The 25,541-nt window shown below is 42.7% G+C and overlaps 1 protein-coding gene across 1 annotated transcript in view; it reads right to left on the bottom strand.

Moving 5' to 3' along the window:
* The window catches only part of KCNH1 (potassium voltage-gated channel subfamily H member 1), a 387,521-nt gene that overhangs the window by 103,419 nt on the left and 258,561 nt on the right, over positions 1-25,541 (bottom strand). Inside the window, 2 exon segments of the mRNA XM_030302755.1 lie at positions 7,010-7,262; positions 13,000-13,199. Of these exon segments, the coding sequence (XP_030158615.1) occupies positions 7,010-7,262; positions 13,000-13,199 (453 nt within the window).

The following is a 25,541-nucleotide window of genomic DNA, read 5'->3' as shown; positions in this document are numbered from 1 at the left end:
TAAAAAATGCTCTCTTTTGTTTATTTTAGTTTATTTTTCCTGTCTCTTTTGTTTATTTTTCCTATTTCCTATTCCTTCCCCTGAACCCTAAATCTCTGTCTAGAGCCCTGGCTTCTTTTCCTGGTTTCAGACCCACCTTTCCGAATAGCTGTTGAATACTCCAGTTGGTCTTTAAATGGGACAAATCAAAACCAAGCACATCACCTTTCTTGTGTCTTCCTCCTGACTTAATCTCCTCTGTTCCGGTGCTTCCTTCTCCCCACTCACTGTCAGAATCCCCTCCCTCACCTCCCTCTGGCTGTTCCCTGCATCCTATTCTATACAACCTTTCAGACTCTTCCTTCCAGAATGTCTCATCAATCTGTCCTTCCCATCAAAGGTTGCTAGATTTAGCAAATAAAAACACAAGACACCCTATTAAAGTCTGAATTGCAGATAAATGGGTACTTTTTTAGCATAAGTACATCCCATTCAATGTTTGAGAAATACACAAAAAATTACTCATCTATATAAAATCCAAGTTTGATTGGATGTCTTGTATTTGATTTGGCAACCTTACTTTTGACTCAGTTTCTATTACCCATACCTTAACACCTCTCATCTCTACTTATAAGCCACAGTCACCCAATGCCCTCCCTGTCTCTTTGTCTAGTTCATTAATCTGTACAAATCACAGCTCCAATGGTGTCATACTTTACCTATTGCCTTCAGTTATTCCCCACTGACATTTAGAAATGTCCACTCTGATCTGCCTCTCCAGCCCCATGTCCCACTGCTGCCCCTCAGGGCTCTCAGCTCCCACTCAGATGTTGGTCCTGTGGTTATAAAATATACTCTCCACTTCCTGAGGCCTCAACTCACACCATTCTTTCCATCTAGAATGTTCTACCTCATACGTCCAAATCCTGACTCCACCTTCACAGAACCATCATCCTAAATTGGGCCCTCCTCCCCTTGAATACAGATCATAAGATGTTTATTCTACCATTTTGGCAGGTCAAAAATAGTTGAACATTGGCAGTTTCATATGCTTTAGGCTAATGTAATAAAAGGCCCCTGCCATGTGCTTCCCTGCCTTACTACTTTCTACAATGTCATCCTCTGATCACATTCTACCAAAAACATCAAGCAGTGACTGCCTAAAGCAATGTTTCTCATGGTACAGGTCTTCTAACCATATGCAATGGAACCACCCAGGCGAGAGAGGGCTTGTGAACAATGCAGATTCCAAGACTCCATCCTAGAACTGGGGAGGGGACAGGGAATCTTCATTGAGCACCAGAGTTCCAGAGTCTTGTGTTCACTAAAGTTGAGAACCACTGGCCACATGTAAATTCTCCTCATTCTCCTCTCTTCACACTGGTCCCTGAATATGCCTACATATATCCCCACCTCCAGTGACTCTCTAGACTTATGCTACTCTTCCCACTTCAAGCCACAGCCTACAAACACTCCTACTAGTCCTTTCAAGCCTAGTCAACTCCTGCCTCCTCCATGAATATGTACCTGTGTTACTTACTGTCACTAATCATGCATTTGTCTCCCCAGGTAGAACAGAACATTCAACCAAGACAAGGATTTTCTCTACACCACCCATCTTGCAAAGAGACTAACACCCTGTTATGCTGTGATAGTTGCTAACTAAATAGATGCCACATTAATAGTCAACCAAGGTCAGTGGACACAAAGAAACTAAGCAAAGATGAGTGTCTTCTAAACTAGGAATCATGAGAAGGGGGTGTTCATTAAAAAAAAAAAGATTGCATCATGAAAAAGCATTTACAACTTTATGTGCACATTTAAGGAGAATCTACATGTAAATCCTAGTTCAATAGTGACAGGACCGCAAGTAGCAAGTTAACTCAGAGTGTCTGATAAGCCATGGCCTGTCAATCTTCCCCATGGCTGCTCCCCTTCCTTGGGCAGGCTCTGACCCATCCAGAAGTTGAAAAGAGTTTCTACTAGTTGAGAGCCATGCCTAGATCTATTCTAAAAGGTACTATAAACTCAGTGAAATAAACCCTTCATCTTTCATCCTCCTCTGGCTCTGCTGCCTGTCCATGCAGTGCCAGAACCGATTCCCTCCCACCACCTCCCACAGCCTGGAGGCCATCCCTTCCCTAATATCTCTGGGCTCTGGCTCTTCTCCACATCTCCCTTCTACCACCATACGTACGCCCTCATCGTTTCTTGCCCAAGTGTCCTAGCTAACCTCCATGCCTCTGTATTTGTGGAACCCAAATCTTTATGGAAACTCTTTCTGAGCGCTTCAACCCCACAAGATAAAATCCAGACCCTTATTCTGGACCATGGGACCCTTCACATCCCACTCTCTAACTGCCTTTCAGTTCAGTTCAATTCAACTCAACTCAACTCAACTCAATTCAGTTCAATTCCACAAACAGCCCTTGGTACCTTCCATATGCTGAGCCAAGCTACAGATATGACATCAAAGGATATCAGCTCACAAGAAGGACAAATGAGTAAACATGCAATTGATGCAGTGTGATGGGAATAGGAGAAGCACAGGAGGCCTTGGAGACTTTATCAATTAGTGGTGGAACTCCTGCAGGGAATTAGTGCAGAACCAGGACTATAGCTAAATCTCCAGTTCCAGGGTTCTCTCCCCAACTCAGTGCAGTCTGGCCAAAGAGATTCTGTCTTGCCCAGGAGAATGAAAAACCACCAAACCAAAACAAAAAGAAGAGACACGAGATGATCCATGGTTAAAATACAAATTAAGTATTAAAATGCAAAACCCATAGAAGTTACTGTAGGGACACTAAATCACAGTGAAACAAAATCATTTAAACACTGCATTTTAAGATGGAAACACAGGGAGATGGATCACACTCAAGCAGAGCCCTGATGAAAGTCTATGACTCATCTCCTTTGGTCAAGTAACACGGATCGGAGGTAACAACTTCCCTGCAGGTGCTTGGGCATTTCCACCGCTTGGGCTGGGGCAAAATGGTTACCTATACCTTTCTATTCTGATATCTATGAAAAATGAGATGAAAATTACTTTAAAAATATAATGAATAAAATGTACATGTGAAAAGCTTGAATTTATTTCAGAGAATGAAGAAAGTAAATTTGAGAACACATTTATGATTTCCAAGAGAATTCTGAGAGAAGAGTGGGAAGGTGTCCTCTCAAACGTAAGGCAGAGAACATCAGAGGAAAAGGAGATTCTAAGACATTATCCAGTATATTCTCTGCCCACAGGGGACGGCAAGCCTTTCAATCCACAAGAGCTATTGTCTACGTTTGTGTTTTTAAACTGCAGGCTTTGGAGTCAGTTAAGAAAGCAATTCAGTGAGTCATGACGTCAATTTCCTTTTAAATGAAAGAGAATGGAATCTAATAGAAAACACCAGGTTGCATCTCATGCAGCAAGAGTAAGCACTGAGCTTGATGTATAACTGTGTGTGTGTGTGTGTGTGTGTGTGTGTGTGTGTGTGTGTGTGTTCGCTGACGACACAATACACCATTTCATATGGTGAGATGAATCAAGAAAGTCTGACGAACACTCTTCTAGAAAACTCTTCTAGGGTTCTGTATTTAGCACATACTAAACATACTCAGGGATACAGACCCTTTTCCTCATTCTCATGCTAAAATTAAACAGAGAATATTAGAGCTGGAAGGAAGAAACAAATTAACAGCATGCAAATGAGTGAACTGATAACAAGACAGTAGAGACAAATGAATGAGACAGAGGAGCTTTGGGCTTTTTCTAAAGCCTTCCGCTTCATGATAACTAAGGATTCCTGGCTATTTCTTTTCCTTGTGGGAGCACTAGATACGGTACCTGCGCAATAATTACTTGTCCAGTGATCCTTTAGAAGTGGTAACACTTATCAAGCAGCGTGACTGTTGCCTTTTCAATAATGTCAGTCTCCTGCATTTATAGAAGCTCCTTGAAGGCTGGGCTAATGTGTGGTCCACTGATAACCCCAATTCTATGACAGTGCCTGGTAAGTAGTAGGTGTTCAATAAATTGTGGTTGGATTGAACTAAAATGCATCCAAAGGCAATCAAGATCTGGTTCTAGTAACCATTTGTCACCTGAACCCGCTTTGCAAGAAAAAATCAAGTTCAGTAAATTGAGCAAAAGATATCCTAATTGGGAAAAAACAACAATAACAACAAAACTCTGAACTTAAGTTTCCAGGGAGCAAATCACTCTTGGCCCAGAGGTCAAGTAAGTTCAAAGGACTTGTCTCATGCCCTTGTATTAGAATAAGAGCCACTTGAAATATTATAGGCTTTTTAGGATGTCAAGCTTGGACCTACTTTTTGGATCTAATCTGGCCCCTGGGGACACAAAGAAGAAGCTTCTTCTAGTCCGGACAGCTTCAGGGCAACAACCACTCTGAATCTGAAGCTGCTGGGTTATTGCAGAGGTCCTGTCCACATTGCTAACTGAAGCAGGCAGGATGTCCAGAGGGCCGGAGACAGAGGGCTGAATTTGGAGAAGCTGTCAACTGACCAAGTAAGTCAACAGTGGAGCAAGGCCTGGTTTGCTTCCCTACAAGAATCCCCGGCTGAGGAGAATTGAGACCCAGCAGGGAAGTAGTCATTTGTCTTCCTCAACCCTCCGGTAGCTCTTGTCTTATCTCCATGCCTCAGTGTCCAACCCCAACTCCGAATATGCAGCTGTTTGAGCTCATTAAGGATGCTCTGCTTATGAGGATGCAAGGGGGATGGTGCTGGTCACCAGCATAGACTCCTTGGAAAGGCATATGGTGAGTTCTCACTGAGGGGGATCAGTGAAAGATGCCCTTAACTGAAGGATCAATTCAAATTCAAATTCAATTCCAGTTACAACTCAAAGGAGAGCTCACTAGCCACTACTCTTCTTCTCAGCTAGTTGAATATCTCAACAGTGATTTCCAATAGAAAGTCCTCTCTATCCAGGACACAGATGAGTATTAAAAGAAGGGATAAATGGCCTCTCCCTGCTGCCATCCCAAAGCAGTGGCCCTACCCTTTGTCTTCTGTTCCTATACGCAGTAAAACCTCAGCTTTCTGTGGATGAGGAAGGCAAGGAACAGAATAACCCTGTCTGCAGAGCAGGAATCCAGGCCTTTATTTTAGCAAAAAAACCAGTTACAACTTTCACCCCACACCCGGTCTCTATCCCAGGCTCCCTCTGACCATCTGCCATCTCATGCTGAAGGAATATAAATCATCCTTGGGTTAACCTGAGCAGAATGTAATCAAGAGGGCAAGTTGGCTTGCGGCCAGAGGAGCAAGAGGAAGGCTGCATATCATGTACTCCAAAATCAAGCAGGAACAAAGTTTGAGCCATATATATATATTCTTAGATACTTAGTTTGTATTCTTAGTTTGAATCTCACGTCTAACATCCATGTAACCTAACCTCTCCCTGCCTCAGTTTCCTAAGAAATCATATGTAAAGGATTAAAGATGTCCACAATTCCTAGCAGTACCTGGCAATCTACATAAATTATTGTGAGGATTACAGTATTGCCAAATGGATCAGAGTACAGGTTTTGGGCTCAGAGGGACTCCAGGATGCTGGCTCCACGGACCTCATCCACTGTGAGGCCTTGGGAAAGTTCCCTAACCTCTCTGAGTTTTCACTGGCTCATCTACAAAATGGGGATAATGGGGCGCCTTGGGGGCTCAGTTGGTTAAGCGTCCGATTCTTGATCTCAGCTCAGGTCGTGATCTCACAGTTCGTGGGATCGAGTCCCTAGTTTGGCTGTGCGCTGACAGAGTGGAGCCTGCTTCGGATTTTCTCTCTCAAATAAATAAACATGTTTTAAACATGGGGATAATAAAATCACTTCGTAGGGTTACCATAAGGCTAAAATGAGAATACATATGTAAAATGCCTGCACAGACTAGATGACAGTAAATGATGGCTATTACTATGATGGCTTGTCCCTTTAGAGAGGTGGACATGTCCCCAGTAAAGAGCTGTTGTGTAGCTACCTCAGGCAATCAGATGAATCCTTCAAAGGCCACTGATGCTCAAAATGCCAAAATACCAACATGTCTCCCTATGACCCCATTCCTCCTCCCACATCTCCTAGTACAGTGGGTGGCACACAGGCTTCCTTGTCACCCAAGTGAGAAATCCCGCAGTCCCCATCCACTCTTCCCTCTCCCCCCACAGCAAACCCACCATCTGTTGATTCTACTTCTTAAATGAGTCAACTCCATTTGCTTCTCTGCACGTGCCCTCCACTACGTCAGTTCAGGGCCCCATCAACCTGCCCCTGGATAGCATGTCTCCAACCTCATCTCACTGCCCCAGCCATCCCCCTTCAGTCACTCCCCAAGCAGCAATGACAGCCATCTTTCTACAGTTCAAATACAACTGTGCCTCTCTCCTGCTTTAAACCCCTTCGCTGGCTCCCTGAAATAAAGCCCAAGTCCCTTAACGTGGCTTCCAGAGCCTGCCATGATCTGCCCAGGGCTTAGCTCCCTCCCGGCCTCATCTCTCCCTGTGGCCCTTCTTGTTTTGTGTGCTCCAGCCATGCTGAAGGGGAAACACTGGCGATTCTACAAATGAATCATGCTCTCTCTCAACAGGGATGCTCTCTCTCTCTCAATACAGCATGAGTTTTCCCCTCTGCTTAGGACACTCCTTTGTCCCTTCTCCTCTCCAGTCTTTAGGCTTCAGCTTAGGTATCATTTCTTCCAGAAAGTCTTACTGACACTGGAACACTGAGTTGGATACCTCTTGCACTGTATGCAGGTATCTGCTCATTTGTGCATCTCCTCTAGTAGCCTGGGAGCCCCTTGAAGACAAAACCCATTTTTGTCATTGAAATACTCCAAGTGCCTAAGACAGCAGCTGGCACAAAACAGGCACTGAAATATTTGTTTGTAGGATAGATGCTAGCCAACTGACCTTGCTCTGAGGAGCAATCTCTCCCTGGTTGAAGGTAGCAGTGGCACTGAGCTTTCCGGTAGCTTAAGCCCACCCTGGGCACCAGAGGTATATGTCCAGCAAAAGCAACACACTTACCTAGAATAGCCACCACCTCATCATCCTGGATCACCTCCAGGGAGCCGGAGACCACGAAGCAGAGGCTGTCAACACTCTCTCCTGCATGGTAGATAAGGTCCCCTGGGGCGCAGTGCACTGTCTGAAACTCCATGGCCAGTGCCCGCAGGCAGCCATCACTGGCCAACCGGAAAGCAGGGTGCTCCTTGAACACCTTGCGATTCAGGTGCACGCAGATGTCAGCTCTCATGTCCTTGGGGCAGATCTGCAGAACCTGGCCGGGCACAGGAACAAACAGAGTCAGGGTCCTCACTGTGGTCTCCATCCCATTGCCCCTCAGGACTCCAGGGGCGGAAGTAACCCCCACCGGGCTAGACTGCCCTCTTCAATGCACTGGTGGACAGGACAGCCACAGTCCCTATGCTCATGGAGCTTACATTCTTGTGGGAGAGATAAGCAGTGACCACAAAAATCCATGCTAAATGCTCAGAAGAAGGGCTGGAGAGTCAGGGCTAGGAGTACATGGGACTCTCTCTCTCTCTCTCTTTTTTTTCAAATTTAATTTTATTTATTTTAATTTTATTTAAAAACATTTTTTAATGTTTATTTATTTTTGAGAGAGAGAGACAGAGTGTGAGTGGGAGAGGGGCAGAGAAAGAGGGAGAAACAGAATCCAAGGCAGGCTCCAGGCTCTGAGCTGTCAGCACAGAGCCCGACACAGGGCTCGAACTCATAGACCGCGAGATCATGACCTGAGCCGAAGTCAGATACTTAACTGACTGAGCCACCCAGGCACCCCTATATGGGACTCTTTAGATCCATATTTGGGGAACATATTTTGGAGACAGAACTGACACTACCGGACTGAATATGGGTGTGGCTTAGAGAAATAAAGTAATAATCAGTGAGCACTTAATGCATGCCAGGCATTGCTAAGTGCTTTAAAGTCACTCATTCGTTTCATACTTATTTATTGAGCACTTATTATATGCCAAGAATCATTCTAGGCTCTGAGGATGTAGTGGTGAACAATACAGACAAAAATCCTTGCCCTTGTGTAACTTACCACCTGGTGAGAAGAGACAAATAATAACCAAATAAGTAAAATCCAGCAACGATGTTACATTTTTAAGTGTTACATGCACTAAGTAGCTAATTTAATCCTCACATAACCCTATGATGTGAGTGCCAAGTATTATATCATCATACAGACAAGGAAACTGAGGCACAGGGGAGATAAATAATCTCCCCAAAGTTACATAGTTGGAAAATGGCAGAGCTGGGCTCTCTAACTAGGTAGTCTGAGTCCACAGCCTAGTTTAGATACTAACCACTCCTTATATCGTGTAGCTGCCCAAACTAAATGCACTTGTAATTTGACTCTTAGCATCTATAAAGTCAAGACAAAAGGGGAACTATAAGAGGTCATATGGGTCTTCTCTTTCGAGAAAGGAAAATTTTTCAGCCTTTTCTAGGGGGAGAAATAGTTCCCTGGACCAAATTTTGTAAGTAACCACTGCATGGCTCCTTACATAGCAAGCATTAAGTAACACAATAGGATGCCTTCAAATGGACTTTTCCAGAAAAATTTAGGAATGTTCTTTTTTTTTTTTTTCTTTAGGAGTGTTCTTAAAATAATCCTTTCTCCCATCCTAGCCTAGTGAACAAAGCTGGGGGCATAAAATCAAACACGTTCAGTGAAGACATTCCCTTGGGGTACCTGCACCCCTCCCTGCTTCCCTGCTTTCTCTGCACCCATGTGCCTCTGTGGCTGGCGCTCCCCTTGGAATCTGGAAATTTCTCAGCCTCCTTCAAAACTCTGTCCAAGTCTCACCATGCCCATGACAATTTTGCTCATACCCCATCCTGTCAGGTGCCCCTGCACTCTGCATGGAAGTGAGGCAGTGGACAGAGGAGGTCAAACAGTTGAAATCCCAGCTCCTTCCCCTCCAAGTGACCTAACTGCTCTACCCTTCAGTTTCTCCCATAAAATGCATATTGGCTTGTGAGGACGAAATGAAATTACATCTACTGGTACATTTCCCCAGGGATAGTGCAGGACCCAGGAAGAGGGACTCCATACATGCTCTGTGCACCTCTTCCTTCTTGCTGTTGGGTGGCTGGATGCTGAGAAAGTAAGCAGGATATCTGAGACAGGGACAGAGCACAGACTGAGGCAGAGGAAAATTCAGACTGCCAAGGCTTAGAATGAACGCTTACTAAGTATTTCCCTCCTTGAGGCTCATTAAAAACAAGACTCCTGTTAAATGCAGATTTAATTTGGATCCTCTTTTCCCCAAGCAGAACACCAGGGAGTGAAGAACACTTGCATGTCATGTCAAAACTGTGCTCAGGAGTTCAAAGCCAAGATTTATTCTCCAGGTGACTTCACCTGTAAATATTTGGTTTCCCCTGGGCTGGGCTTTGCTGGCAGAGGCTGCAAGTGAAAGAGGCCTTGGAATGGAGACAATGTTTTATTCATGAGGACTGCTCCCAGAGCCACTGGAAAGCACGTGTGAGGAGGAGAGGGAGCCCAGGAGTAGAGAAATCCAGACAGTCATGGCCATCAGATATCTCCATCATTCTTCTGTTGGCTCTACACTGGACAGGTTAGAGGGGTCCTAAATACTCCTCTCTGAGCTAAATGCTTCTCAGCTGGAGACCCCTTCCTGGGCACCTTCCTTTCTGTTTGGTCCTTAGGACACACCATCCCTGCTGGTTCCTGAGGGCCTCAAAGGCCAATGGGAAATGTCGCCACGGAGGCTCATGGGACCTCCCCAGGCTGGACAGGACAGATACATGGTTGAGAGAACAGACTTTAAGGTCAGGCAGACCTGGATTCAATTCCTGACTTTAACATTTACTATTTGTGTGAACTTGAAGCAATACTTAGCTTCTTTTCCCAAGTCTTCATTTTTGAACATGAGTAAGGAATTCTGAAGATTCCATGAGCTGGTGTGTGGAAAGTCCCGGTACAATGCCTGACACACACAAGTGCTCAGTGCATGTGAGCTCGCGTTTCTGATTTTGTTACCACAGCAGAGCAACAGGTCAGCCTGAGAGAGCCTCTGAAGTCCAGAAGGTCATAGCCAAAGGGGCCTTAGAGGTTGGCCTTAGTATTAAAAGGCATCTAGTTTCATGTGTTACAGACATGGAAACTGAAGCTCAGAGGGACAGGCGACATGTTCACAGTCACCAGCTAATTACTGATCAAACTAGAGGAGCCCAGCACTGCCACCCTCCCACCCCCACCCCCACATACCCCTAGACTTCTGTGGTCATCACTGACCATTCTGACTCAGGATGGAGGGGAGGGGAACCAGGGACAGGCTTGGGACCACAAGACTGGACCCCTCCCCAACAGTCCTCCACCAAAAGCCCCCGCCAGGAAGAAGGCGTACCCAGGCCAGGCTGGGCTCTGCAGTGAGTTGCCACAGTATTCCCTCTTCACCTAGAGCAGGACCTGCTGCAAATCCCAAAGCCTGCCAGGAAAGGGAGATGGCAGGGAGGGGCAGGGCAAATGCTGACTAGGCGCCATCTCCCATGGGTAGCCACCCAGCCCAGCCCTGCAGTCGGGTGGGGAAGGGCTTCTTTCCAGACAACCAGATTTACAAAGCCATCCTGGCCCCTGGGAAAGGAGCCCCAGGGCTGAGAGATCAAAGTTCCTTTCTGCTCCATCAGCTGCCAGGCACCCACAGAACCTACGTGCCTCGTTGAATGAGGCAAAAACAACAGGCGCAGTTAGGGCAGGTGGTTGGCAAAGCCAGAGACTAAGACCCGCCCGGCTGATTCTCTGCCTAGGTGAGAAATGAGGGCAACTCCATCTGGACTCATCTTCTTATCCTTCTTCCCTCCAGTACAGTTTTAAATTAAAAAAAAAAAAAGTAATAGTAGGAAAAGCTTCCAAGTCAGACAAAAATTGGATTCAAATTCTGACTTTGCCATTGTTAACTCTACGACCAGAGGCAGTTAACAAGACTAATTGGGCCTCTGTGTCCTTATCTCTTGGGTAGAAATAACAGTAGGTCCCTCCCAGAGTTGCTGTAGAGCATAACTGACGCATGAATGCAGGGCCAGGCACATGGAAACCGTGGTAAATACTTGTTTGTTTTTTTAACGTTTATTTATTTTTGAGAGAGAGAGAGAGAGAGACAGACAGAGCATGAGTGGGGGAGGGGCAGAGAGAGAGGGAGACAGAATCTGAAGCAGGCTCCAGGCTCTGAGCTGTCAGCACAGAGCCTGATGCAGGGCTCGAACTCACAAGCTGTGAGATCGTGACCTGAGCTGAAGTTGGACACTTAAGTGACTGAGCCACCCAGGCACCCTTCTTTTTTTTTTTTCTTAAAGGTAGGATTCCCTCCCAGCACAGAGCCCAACATGGGGCTTAAACTCATGACCCTGAGATCAAGGCCTGACCTGAGATCAAAAGTCGGATGCTTAGTCATCCGACTTAGGCTCAGGTTATGATCTCATGGTTCGTAGGTTTGAGCCCCACGTCAGGCTCTGTGCTGCCAGCTGAGAGCCTGGAGCCTGCTTCAGATTCTGTCTCCCTCTCTCTCTGCCCCTCTCCTGCTCATGCCCTGTCTCTCAAAAATGAATAAATGTTAAAAAAGATAATAAAAACAAACCAACAAAAAGAGTCGAATGCTTAACTAACTGCACTACCCGGGCGCCCCATTAAGTATCTGTTCTTAATGTGTGTTCAAGGCATGGTAGCTGGTGCCATGGTGGTATGCTTATTATGTTGCTGTTGTGATTATGGCAGATCTTCAACAAAACTGAACAATCATTCCTTTTAAGTTGGAATCCGTTCAATTGAGTTCAAGGTTTCCTTTCAAACAGTCAACTCTCAACTAACTATTCTAACGGAGGAAGAGCAGGAGCAAGGATAGCTGATCCAAAGCCAGTTGAATTTGGCTTTGAATGTGTTATATTTCTGCAACAGCATTATATTTCTGTTTTTCTTATTCTAACAATGAAAGGAATCAGAATTCCCCAAGCCCTTAGAGATTGGCAGTAAAAAGAGAAGTGTGGTTGAAAACACTGAGAAGCAGAGAAAAATGGACATAGGATTACATTTTTGCTTATAGAAAATATACACAGGAGATAATTCCTAAATGAATAGAAACCCACCGTACCTTTTCTGTATTCTTCCCAGCCACCAAATTTTCTTCACTTTATTGAAATACATCTAGAATCATGCAACTCGTAGAGAAAAATAGGGATTTACTGCTGTTTCCATTTTCCAGATAGGAAAACAGATACCTTAGCCTTAGAGAGATGTCTGATGTTCTGCTCAAGCCAACGACGACTAAGGCGCAAGCCCTTTGTAAGTATTCCCCAGACTCATCTGATGAATAGGATCACCTGGGCACTTGTTAAAGATGCAGATTTCTCCTCAAACCTTCCCCTCCACCAAATTCTGATTTCATACATCTGGGATAGAGGCTGGGAATCTGTTTTTAATGACCACGAATCACAGGATTCTCATCAGAGCTGAGACTGCAGTGAGGCAGCAGTCTCGAGCTAAAAACTCAGTAATCAAGATAAATTATAGTTTAATACAATATCTCAAAAAATCAGAATTCATGCAAAAAAAATCCACGATGAAAAAAATATCAAAAATTTGAATAAAGATAGAATCAGTGGCAGTGCTGTGCCATCTCGGAGCCCGAGGCTAAAGGAAAAGTAGTCAGAATGATTACCTCACTCTGGATGGCCCCGAGTCTTATCATCATATAAGTTAGACTTCCAGTTCCTCTCTTATCTAAGAGATACATGCTGTCTTTCTAGTTTCTTAAATAAAGCCTCCGAATCTCTTAATTGCTGGTCTTTGAGCAAAGCTGAGCTGGAAGCCATCAAAACCTCTGGAGGTAGGATGTGGGAACCCCAAACTACCCAAATGAATTCTGATGCACAGCCAGGTTAGAGAACCACTGCCCTAGGAGTGCCTCAGGTCTCTCTGGGAAAGCCAACACATAGGGCCTACCTGAGCTTGTCACCCTCCTTACCTTCTCTGTGTCGATGCCTCTGGACATGGACCAGGTAGACACGATATAATCCATGACTCGCTCACTCAAGCCCTTTGGCACCTGGTAGAGCTTCAGGAAGTCCCGAACACTGTTGAGCATCTCATGGTACCGGTTGGTGTTGGCATACATCTGCTGGAAAATGGTCGTCACATTCCCAAAGATGGTGGCATAGAGAAGTGCTGAAGCAGGAAGACAAGAGACAACACATGAGTGGTCCTTGAACCAGGACCCAAGAATGCTCAACTTGTCCAGAGTAGGCCAATGGCCAGAGCTGCCCCCCACCTAGGGCAGACTGTCCTGACCTTTGCAGAAGAGCCTCACAAAGTTTGAGCCATGCCTAAGGCCACCAGTCAAATATGTTATTCTGTATCAGCTCAATTCCTAACTTACTGGCAAGTAATCTTCTTCAAGCTCCTCTTGTGCCAAGTACTACGCTACCTGCCGAGGACAGGATGGTGAATGAAACATTTAGTCTTGGCTTTCACACAGGAAACAATGTAGTGCAAGGACAGACCCCGAATCCATCATCACAAACAAGTAAATAACAGCAAGTCTGCCAAGCGCAATGAAGGATGTTCTTTATAGCTTTGCTTCACACTTATTGTTAAGGCACATGTAAATATAATAATCCACTGTGATACGGCTCCTGGGGAAAATAGCACGGCTTTCACATGGCAAGAATAAAATCAGGTCTCCTCTGAGATACAAGTACATACCATGTGCTCCTACTGCTCCCGCTACATTGGTGTCAGGAAAGAGGACCATTACATCATCACCAAACCCCACCTTCTACCTCTAACTCCCATTTGCCCTTGAAGGCTGAGCTCAAGTGCCACCACTTCCAGGAAGCCTCCCCATGAAGGTGACCATGACTCCCCAGGCATATTTCTACACAGCTGGTAATAGTATATAAACCATTTTGTAACTATATGCTTCTTTCTTTCCTTGTGCCTGTATGGGTTGCTTGAAGGCTGGACCCATCTTTTTCTTGCTATTGTATCCCCGGGAGCTACCACTATGCCAGTACCCGATAAGTATCTGTCAAAATATTTTTTAAAACTTGATAAATACTTATTTGTGAAGTTCACACATGTTTTTGCTCTGCTTTTTTTTTTAAAAAAAATTGAGTTATTGTTGACATATAATAAACTGGACATTTAAAGTATACAATCTGATAAGTTTTGATGTATGTATACACCCATAAAACCATCACCACAATCAAATTAGTGAACATTTCCATCACTTCCCAAAAAGTTGGGTCATGGACCTTTATAATCCTTCCCATTCCCAAATGATTGCTGATATTTTCTGTCACCATAAATTAGCTTGCATTCTCAAGAATTTTCTATAAACGTTATCATACAATATATACTCTTTTTAAACATTTTATTTAGATATAATTCATAACCCTAAAATACACCCACTTAAAGTATACAATTCAATGGCTGTTATTTACAGAGTTGTGCAATCACTGTATCTATGTTTAGAATATTTTCATCCGCCTCCCAAAGAAACGCCATACCCATCATCAGTCATTCCGCATTTCCCTCCCAATCCCCTAGCCCTAGACAACCAGTAATCTGTTTTCTGTTTGTATAGATTTGCCTACTCTGGACCTCTCAAATAAATTAAATCATACAAGATATGAACTTATGTGGCTGGTTCCTTTCATTTAACACAGTGTTTACAAGGTTCATCCATGTTGCAACATGTATTGGTACTTCATTCCTTTTTATTGTTGAATAATCTTCAAGAATATTGACAAGCCATATTTCATTTATCCATTCATCAGTTCATGGGCATCCAGGTCATTCACTTTTTGGCTATTATAAATAATGCTGTTATGAACACTCATGTACAAGTTTCTGCATGAACATATTTTCAATTCTCTTGGGCATATAGCTAGGGGTGGAATTGCTGGGTTACCTGGTAACTATGTTTAACATTTTGAGGAACTCTTTTCCCTGCTGCACTGTGTTCCATTTCCAACAGCAGTGTATGAGAGTTCCAAATGTCTTGTTTTGCTTTGTTAGAAAGAGAGAACAGGAGCGGGGGGAGAGGCGCAAAAGGAGAAAGAGAATCTTAAGCAGCCTCCAGGGGCCCATCATGGTGCTTGATCCCATGACCCTAGGATCATGACCTGAGCTGAAATCAACAGTTGAACGTTTAAGTGACTGAGCCACCCAGGTGCCCCATGTGTCTTTTTGATTACTGCCATCCTAGTGAGTGAGAATTGCTATCTCATTGTAGTTTTCATGTCCATTTCCCAGATGGCTAATGACCTGAGCATCTTTTCATATGGTTACTGGTCATTCTTATCTGCTCTTTAAAGAAAATGTCCACTTAAATCTTGCCTGTTTCTCAGTTGGGTTGTTTGTCTTTTTATTATTGAGTTGTAAGTGTTCTTTATATATTTTGGATACAAATCCTTTATCAGATATATGATTTGCAAGTATTTTCTCACACGATGTGGGTTGTCTTTTCATTTTCTTGATGGCATTGTTTGCAGCATAAAAGTATTTAGTTTTGACGTAGTCCATTTTGTCTATATTTTTCTTTTGTACTATTTTTTTTACTAGTTTCATACACTCTGCATAATTATCTTGAGATTCATCCATAATGTTCATTATGAATACCTTATTCCTCTTTGTAAGAAAAAAACCAGTTTATTTTTAAATAATTATAAATTCACAGAAAGCTGTAAAGATACAGTGCAGAGAGATCTTGTATACCCCTCACCCAGTTTCCCCACTGGTGACATCTCATGGAATTAGAGCACAATGTCAAAACCAGAAGATTTACACTGCCATGAAGTATGCATAGAATTCTGTGTCATTTTATCACACGTGCCAGTTCATGTAACTAGAACCACACAGAATACAAAAACTGTGCCATCACTGCAGAGACCTCTCTTGTGCTCCCCCTTTATACTCACTCTCTCTGGCAACCACTAATCTCTTCTCCTTTTTTATAATTCTGCCATTTCAAAAACACTATATAAATGGAATCACGTATGTGGCCTTTTGACATTGGCCTTTTACACTTAGCAAAATGCCCTTGAGATGTATCCATGTTGTTGCATGTATCAATGGTTCCTTCCATTTTATTGATGCATGCCATCCCATCGCATGGAGGGGCCACAATAATTTCTTTCAAATGATCTTACTCAGGCTTAGCCAAAAACTAAGAGAGGGAAGAGTAAGAGAGAAAGGCATGGATATGGATGTTAGGGAAGGAAATTTTCAGTTAGTCCACCAGTGCCAGATACGGTTGCCTAAGAAACTGAGGACCAAGTTCCACCTGAAAAGACACAAATGAGGATGGGAAAGAGTGCTGCCAGCTCTAGAAATGTACCAGGGAGTGATACCAATCTGAACAAAAGAAGCTTGATAAAAGCAAAAGTAGTCAAAGCCTGAATAATGCAGACACAGCCTTTGTAAGCTCATAAATAACCTCAGACACAACAGGGTCAGGTCTCCTGCTTCCTGCCTCCTGCATCACCAAGTGTGCTCAAAACTGGCCTCCCTGGGCTAGCTGCCTTGTTCCCAGTGAGTCTGACTCTAACTCAATAAGCCTGTATGGCAGTCCTGGCTCAGCTCTGTTTTCTGGTCCACAATGAACCAAAGGTCATGCATGAAGAGTAAGAGGTGCCTTTCTCGAGATGGCTGCTAGAAAATTAATTTAATTTTGAGCTTAAAAATATAGTTACACCAAATCAATACAGTAAGAATAGCTCTCTTGTCCATGATTTGAGAACAAGGCGCAGGTCTGAGACAACGGCATATGCTGGTCAATTAAGGCAGCAATGCCACATCTATCATTTACAGCCCAGGGCTGCTCTCGTGCCAGTCTGCTTCTGAGACATTCTAGAAGGTTGAAGGTCCTCAGGAGGGCCTTATTCAATTATTATTACTATCAGAAACATCATTACTATTAAAAATGGATAATTCTGCTCTCAATGCCCCTTCTCTAATTTTGTATGAAGTGAGGTTATACATTTTTCATGCACACATTTTATTTATTAATATCTCTCTATAAAGCATTATGCCTTACATACTCACAGCCTAACTGGGAAAGATGACGTGTAAGTCCAGATTTCATTTGAATAGATATTTGATTGTGATGTGGGAAGAGAAGGAGATTGGAACGTCCCTGCATAACAGAACCCCCCAGCTCTGAGGATTCCCTGGATGACTCTAAATGTGAAACAGCTGGGCCCCTCCATGGTGGGAAAGACCTTTCCCAGTCCCAAAGCAAAATGCTGATTTGGGTAAGAGCAGTTTTCTTTCTTTCTTTGAGCAGGTTTTTTTTTTTTTTAAGTTTATTTATTTTGAGAGCGAGAGCATGTGTGTGTGTGAGCAGGGGAGGGGCACAGAGGGACAGAGAGAATCCCAAGCCAACTCCATGCTGTCAGCACTGAGCCCAACTCGGGGCTCAATCTCACAAACCATGAGATCATGACTTGAGCTGAAATCAAGAGTCAGACACTTAACCAACTGAGCCACCCAGGCACGCTATCTTTGAGCAGTTTACAGTTAACACTGTATCATAGCAAGAGCCCTGGGTCCCACCCAAAGAAATAAAAACAGTATTCTCTGGCCCTTAATTACAACTTGCTGGCAAAAATTTTTGTTTCCCTTTTCAAATTTTCATGTTTATTTTTGTATCCATACACATACATATAGGCTAAAGAGTTAAGTGGCCAAAACATCTTTTAAAATCTTTACTCCCCTAGACCTTCTTTCTTTTCACCCACTTTCCTATTCTGCAGACACACCCATTTTTCCATTGTGTTAGCTGGTTTTTTGCTGCTGAGGTTCATTGTTGAATGTCATTCTCAAATCACCATGTCCTGATATTTCAGTTTTAGGAATTATCCACTGTCCTCTGAGAATTTAGCTCCTTACCTGTACTCCCCTCCCATCTCACATTCCTTTCCCATACCTCTTCCCATGGCCCCATCCTCCAACATAGTTATATCATCATCTTGGTTCCATAATTATCTGTGCTGATATTATTGTAACTAGATGAATGATATTCACAGCAAAGCCATGTAGTATACTCAGGTTACTTTTCCTTTTCTACAGTTTTTTCCTTTTCCCTGTAGCTAATGATATTTTCATCTGCTTAATTTACCTATCTCTAATTTGACTCCAAATTCTACCACAGACAAAGTCTCTTCTTAATATATGAAAATATATTAGTCAGCCTATTAATTTCATTTCCATAAAGAAATCTCTCCTGGGGGCACCTGGGTGGCTCAGTAGGTTAAATGTCTGACTCTTGGTTTTGGCTCAGGTCATGATCTCACGGTTCATGAGTGTGAGCCCTACATTGGGCTTTGCACTGTCAGTGCACAGCCTGCCTAGGATTCTCTCTCTCTGACCCTCCCATGCTCTCTCTCAAAATAAATAAATAAACTTAGGGGAAAAAAGAAGCTAAAAAAAATCTCTTCTGGAGGCTTCTGAACTGTTCCATCACCAGCCGTGGGTGTCTCTGCCCTAAGCATTCTAGAAGTGGTTTCACTTATTTGGGTTAGGTCCCCTGATTCCTGTATCTCAGATCTTCCACCCTCTTGGTTTACTCACTTTTGTTCGTAGAAGGCATCCTTTAATAGTGTTCTGAGAAAGGTATATGGGAGCAAAAATTTTGAGCCCTAATGTTTACTCTTACACTCAAAACCTGAGCTGGGTGTAGAATTCTAGATGAGAAATCATTTCTCTCATTTCTCGATGGAAGCATCTCTCCCTTGTCTTCTCTTTCTGTTGAGAAGTCAAAAGCATTCAGATCCTTTATCCTTCATACTGAACCTGTTTTTTCTGACAAGAAACTATTTTTCCACCATGTTTTGAAAATTCATAATGCTGTGCCTTTTGCTGATTGTTGGCTCAGGTCTCATCCATTGTGCTAGGTTTTTAATCTGGAAACTTAAGGCCTTCATTTCAACGAAATTTTCTTGGGTTACTTCACTTCCTTCCTCTCTCTTTCCTTCTTTCTTTCTTTCTTTCTTTCTTTCTTTCTTTCTTTCTTTTTTTTTCCTTCCTTCCTTCCTTCCTTCCTTCCTTCCTTCCTTCCTTCCTTCCTTCCTTCCTTCCTAAACCTGCCTCCAACAGATCAAACTGAAAGAAAAGAAGAAGAGAGGAGAGGAGAAAAAAGGAGAGAAAGGGAGGGAGAAGAGAGGAGGGGAGGGGAGAGGGGAGGGTAAAGGAGGGGAGGGGAAGGGAAGGGAAGGGCAAAGAAAAAAGTAAACATGGAGGGTGGTGACAGTGGTGGATGGGGTGACAGAAGGATAAGCATAATAAGGACAATTTTTATTTCTAGTCAGTTTTTTTTAATCACTTAAAATAAAATTCTTCACAGTTTCTCAAAAGCCAAGGGAGAAGGAAAATTGAGAGACCGTTCTATTTTATGAACCCAAGACGGAGGGAAACCCTAGTTAGAAGCAACAAATTAAGGGCAATGGAAAAGGAAGTAAAGTAGGTAGTTCAATCTCGAGGATCTTCAGTGGAACAGAAAGAGACACTGCAGGAGTGAGTTTAGAAATAAGAAGTGTGTTTAACAGGTCTCAGGTCCTCAGTTCCTGGTTATTCTTTGTTTATGCTTAACCTATTCTCTAGCTCCCAGGTCTCCTTAGCACCCCCCCACCCCACCCCATCTAGAGCCACTAGCCACACCGCTTCCCCATCTCTCATCTCTGTGTCTTTGGGATGTCTACTCCAGGTTCTTGAAGCAGAGGCAGGACCTCATCTGCCTGCTAACAAAGGGGAGTGACGATGTGAAGACCCCACCTCTGTATCAGCAGGGAGTCCCTGGCATTCTGGGTGGCTGGCCTCTGCAGAGCTATTAGAATGTCACCCACATACTTTTAATAAGCAGTGGGTTAAACAGACTTGTGGGCTTCTCTAGGAAATTGGTCATTACTCACAAAATTACTCCTGTTGGAAAATGCACTTCAACTTCTAATAAACTTGAAGAGCATAATTTACTCCTAAATTCAAAAAGCCTAAAAAAGAAATTAAAAAAAAAACTACTTCTGCAGGCATATCAAACCTTAGAGTTAAAGGACTAATGTCTTTTTTCTTTTTTTAATAATTTAGCAATTATTGCTTTCTGTTGATAGTTTATGGGTTTATCCAAACTAACTTTGTTCATACAGGATTCCAAATGATATATTAAAACAGAATTTAAAGAAGACTCTACTCTCATACCCATTCTTGTTTCTATACTCTTGATTCTCCGCAGAAGGTCATTAGGCCTTTGTTAGCTCTTATCACATTGCCACTCCATCTGGCAATGATGGGAACATAGTGGTCATGGAAGATGAATTGATATGGATACAGCTACGACATCTCTGACATCTTTCTTCTCCCCTTTTATGCCGAATACAGGAAAAGACTAAAAGAGCATGGGCTAAATGAATACACAGAGGGAATAAGTATTGATGCAAGAGACAAATCAGGTAAAAACATCATAATTGAATAAAAATGGAGGTAGGCTTACAAAGTCATATTGGTAAAAGATTCTCTTGGTCTCATCTTTTTTTTGGTCTAGTTTTATTGAGATATAACTGACATGTAACATTTATTAGTTTAAGGTGTATAATAATGATTTGATTTATGTACATATTGAAAAATATGACAGTAAGTTTAGTTATATAGTTAATAGTTTAGTTACATAATTAATTGGGTTATTTCCCTGATGGTTTCTTCCTCTTCATTTTCTACTCTTTCTTCCCAGATCTCCTGTTAATCAGATGCTGGGCCCCTAGATTAATCTAATTTTCTTATTTTTCTCTCTGGTTTCCTATCACTTTATGGGAGACTTCTTCAATTTTTATCTCCTATTCCTTTTATTTAATTTTCATTTACTATCATACTTTTCATTCCATCAGTTTCTGGTTCTTTAAATGTTGCTTTTATTTTTTTTTTATTTTTTTATTTTTTTAAATTTTTTTTTCAACGTTTATTTATTTTTGGGACAGAGAGAGACAGAGCATGAACGAGGGAGGGGCAGAGAGAGAGGGAGACACAGAATCGGAAACAGGCTCCAGGCTCTGAGCCATCAGCCCAGAGCCCGACGCGGGGCTCGAACTCACGGACCGCGAGGTGGTGACCTGGCTGAAGTCGGACGCTTAACCGACTGCGCCACCCAGGCGCCCCTAAATGTTGCTTTTAAACAGCAATTCTGTTCTGTTTCATTGACATTAATATCTTATTTTCTGAGGATATCAACAATAGATATAGTTTTAAGTTTTCTTATCCCTGTTTGGTCTTTGTTTCCTCATTTATTTATGTTTGCTTGCCTTTCATATTAGAAATATATGGTAATCTTAGATGCCTGCTCATATTTTAGAGGAGGAGTTAAAAAAAATGATCAAGAGCCTTTATGTGTATGAGTGGGGTTCAACAGTGAGAAATCATGATAGGGTGACCTGGCTGGAGTTTGTATTGAAGAATCCATGGTGCCATCAACGTTAGGATTGTCCTTTTGCACTTTTCTGAGTTCCTAGAGAAGTCCTCAATCTCTTGTCTGGAGAATGCTCGCAGCATGTAGCAAACAAGTAGGGAGGTTGAAAGTCTCAGCATTCAGTATATAAACTTCCCCCTAAGCCCTGCTGTCCTGTGGTACCTCTGCCTTCCTATGTCCCTGGTGTCTCCCAGCCCAGAGACTCTCTTTCAAGAATACACAAGGCTTCTGTGAGTGGAGGAGGGGTAGTAACCCAGCTGCATAGAAGGATATATTGGGGTCTAAATGCTTCCTAAACAAACTTTCAACCAGCCCTATTCTTAACCCTCCTTCACTCTCACTTCTAATGGCACTTATTGCCACTAATGCCTGAGCTTTTGGGGCAGCTCTGCTGTAAAACAAATTATTGTTTAGATATCCCCTCTGTCACCTTAGGGTTCATCTCTCTTTGGTCTGCCAAGTCAATAACTGCTTTCTAGCTTTCAAATTTTTGTTATCCTACTCTAGGGCTCTTTATGCTTATGGATTCCAAGCCCTAAAAAGACCTTTCCTTTGTTGTTTCTTTAGAGGGGTTTCAGGAGTGATCAGATAGATGTAAATGTGTGTGCTCAGTTAGCCATGTTTACTGACAATAATACTAATGGTTTGCAAAGGCAATTAGGAATTGCTGGCTTTGGCACAAAGTGACCCCTACAAATTTGAAAAATAGTTTCCAAATCTTCAAAGCCAGCAATTCAAGAGCTCAAAGCAATGTGGTAATCATAAAAAACAACACTACCTAAAGAAGGGTACCATCACTATTTGGCAGATAAGGAAAGGGAAGTCCAAAATCAGAGAAACAGCATGCAGGGAGGTCAGAACTCAGGGTCTCTCTGACTCCAATGCCATACTCCACTAAATCACCTACTTCCAAGTTTCAGTGTGTGTCCTAATAACTGCAGGGCATTTTATACAGTTCTGAACCCTTGACTCTTCTTGATTTAGTAGGTCTTGGGTGGTCCCTAGAGAATGTATATGTCTAACAAGTTTCCAGGTGATACTGTTACTGCTGGGAACTTTGAAAAGCACAGTACTATGATTTTCTATCCTCTTGTGCGATTCAGGTTTCATTTCAGAATATGGTGTCAAACTCTGTGGACATAAATGTTGGTTTTGATTTGTTCTTCATGATCAAGGCTGGTTACATTATTCACCAATTTCTTTTTTTAGAGTAGGTTTAGACAGACCAAAAGGAAAGAGTTGCTTATCTATAAAAAGCCCACTTCCAGAAAATGGATTATAACATTCTCTCTTTCTTTTTCCTCCCTCCCTCCTTCCTTCTCTCCACCCCTTTTCCTCTTCAACTCTACTCCTACCCTGGCTATCCCACCACCCCCAGATCTCATAGATGCCAACAGGAAAAAACCAAGGAAGCAGAAGCCCTTTCCAATCCCTGCTTTTAAACCAGATAGTGCCTCAAATTCAATATCCATTAAGACTATGTCTTACTGCGTATTTTAATGAGACTTAATTTCTTCATTTTTTTTGAAGAAAATGACTCTTGTTATATGAATTTCTGTTAGAATAAAACCACCAGTCTTATGATCCTTAATTCCCCATTAGCCAGCCATCTGATTAGGATGAGCCACTCATTAAATCATATAGCTGCACTGGTGGGTTGGGGGTAAAAATCATTAACACACACAACACTGGCACTGGGAGCTCAAAGCAGTCCACAGATATCCTTTCACTTCTAAGACAGTAATGAGAAACAGCAAGTAGAACTGAAAAAAGGCAGAGAAGAGCTCACAAATGGAATCTCCTGGCTTTCTTTGTTAGGAACAGCCCACCAAATTATAACAGGTGAACCCAGTGACTTCGGCACCGACAATATTATCTGATAAAGGCAGAAGATGGGGTCTTCTGAGTTATACCCTCTTGGGTTCAAATTTCAGCTCAGCGACTTAGAGCTGTGTGGCCCGAGGCAAACTACTTTACTTCTTTTTCCCTCCATTTCCACCAACCTGACAAAAGACATAACACCTGCTCACTTCCCTGGGTTATCCGGGGGAACGAGACACTGGGGGAAAGCACCCAGAGTACTGAGTTGGAACAAAGAGATCTTCAATGTTATCGTCTCTTTCAGTTATCGTCCTGGAGTCAAATGTCAAAACGCACACATCAGACAGCATTTTGTTAGGATGGTAACCTGGAACATTAGTCTGAATGGGCACTATTATCTTTTAATTGCATAGATGGACTCAAAATTTATCATTAGAGGAAAATACTGGAGTCCAGAAAGAGATGATTTAAATCAAGCTCATCATGCAAAAACAGAGGCCTTCAAAGGAATCTCAAAAATCCCTCAATGCCAAGAGCTTTGACACATCATCTGAAATACTATTGATTCTGAATGAAGCTATTCAGAGATCGGGAAGGAATGAAGAATCGTAAGCGTGCAGGAAGGCAGAGGGGGTAGGGAGGAAGGCCTGGGAACCAGACTGAAGTCCTCATTCCATATCATCTGGCCCACCTGACAGCAACACATCTAATTTTGTTCATGTAGTATTTTTGGTCTTTGCTGCTGTTATTGCTTTTGCTTATTCTAATGTGATAATGATGAGTGGGTGTGAGGATAATGTTTATATTGGCATGGTAACTGGCAACTAAGTTTAAAAATCTTATTTCCTGTGATTTGAAATCCATAGCTATGAATCTATCTCATTGTCTGGGAAGAAATGAGTAGTAACAATGGGAAGATAAAAAAGAAACTGTTATGCTAGCAGATCAACCTGGTGTAGGAGAAACCTGTACTCTGAAGACAAAAAGCCGCAATTTGGAGACCTGGTTCCACTACCAACCTTAGGGTAATCATTCCTCCTCTTTAAATATCTTCATATAGAATGGAGTTAATAATTGCCTTATAGTTTACTTTTTAACAAGTGGGATAATATATAGAAAATGCTTATCACAGTACCTGGTACATATCAAATGCTCAACAGATAATAACAATAATTAATAGTAGGACGGTTAAGGACCATCTCCAGAGTCATCATTTCCTGGAAACATTCCTCCATTAACTTAATTATCTGATGCCTTCGTTCAACAAACAAGTATTAACTGAATACTCAGGAGTGTCATGTGCTGTGCTGGGAAGCAACATGGTATAGTGAAAATTACTTGGTCTCTGAAGAGTAAGAACCCTACTGACTCTGCCACTGTCAGGGAGCAAGAATTCCTATCCCCTTCATGGTCCTTCGAGCTGGACCAAGAATCAAATTGACTTGAGACAGATTGACAGGAGAAAATCAAATTTAAAAGCATGCATACAGAGAATCCACACAGACATGGCAATTTCAAAGACAGTCAGGCAAAATGAGGTATAGATGTCATCTTGAACTATGGAGAAGGGGGCAGGGGTCTGGGACTCCAGAGGAAAGCTCCTTCACAGGGAGATAAGGAGAGCAGATAATTGATAATTTGATGTTTCTCCTGCCATATAGATGGATCACTCAGATAAAATTTATTTCTACTAATACCCCTTATTCTGAGAAAGACCCCCAATTTAGATTCTCCTATGCAGTTAAGAGAAGAGCGAAAGCTTCTCTTGAGCCCACAGGGTGTTGATTGTCTTCTTATGCTCAAAATAATATTCAGCCAAAGTGGCTCATATTGGGGTGGCTTGCCCTTGGCCTTGACACCACCAATTCGAGTCATAAGAGCCTCAGGTCCCTTATTCATGAAAGAGAGCATAATCTCCACCCTTCAGATTTCTGTGAAGATTCAGGGAATTAACACAACAAATGCCAACCACAATGCTGGCATGGGGCAGGGGGGGGGGGGGTCCAAAATAAATCTTAGTTTTCTTTCTTCACCCACCCAGTGTTAACATCCCTCCATTCATCACCCCTGGACTCTGGTCCCCTCAGCTCTTGGCTTTCAGTGGCTCCATCCTGCTGTGATATGTAGGCTTGTGCCATTCTTTAAACAGAATACTTTCTGGAGTGCAGGAATTGTGGTGGTCACTTCAGGGACATCTTCCTCTGCATTCAGTGGGTGCTCAGAAATTGGTATTG

The sequence above is a fragment of the Lynx canadensis genome, chromosome F1 (assembly GCF_007474595.2).
Source record: "Lynx canadensis isolate LIC74 chromosome F1, mLynCan4.pri.v2, whole genome shotgun sequence".
Taxonomy (NCBI): Eukaryota; Metazoa; Chordata; class Mammalia; order Carnivora; family Felidae; genus Lynx; species Lynx canadensis.
This window is presented reverse-complemented; position numbering and strand designations above follow the sequence as displayed.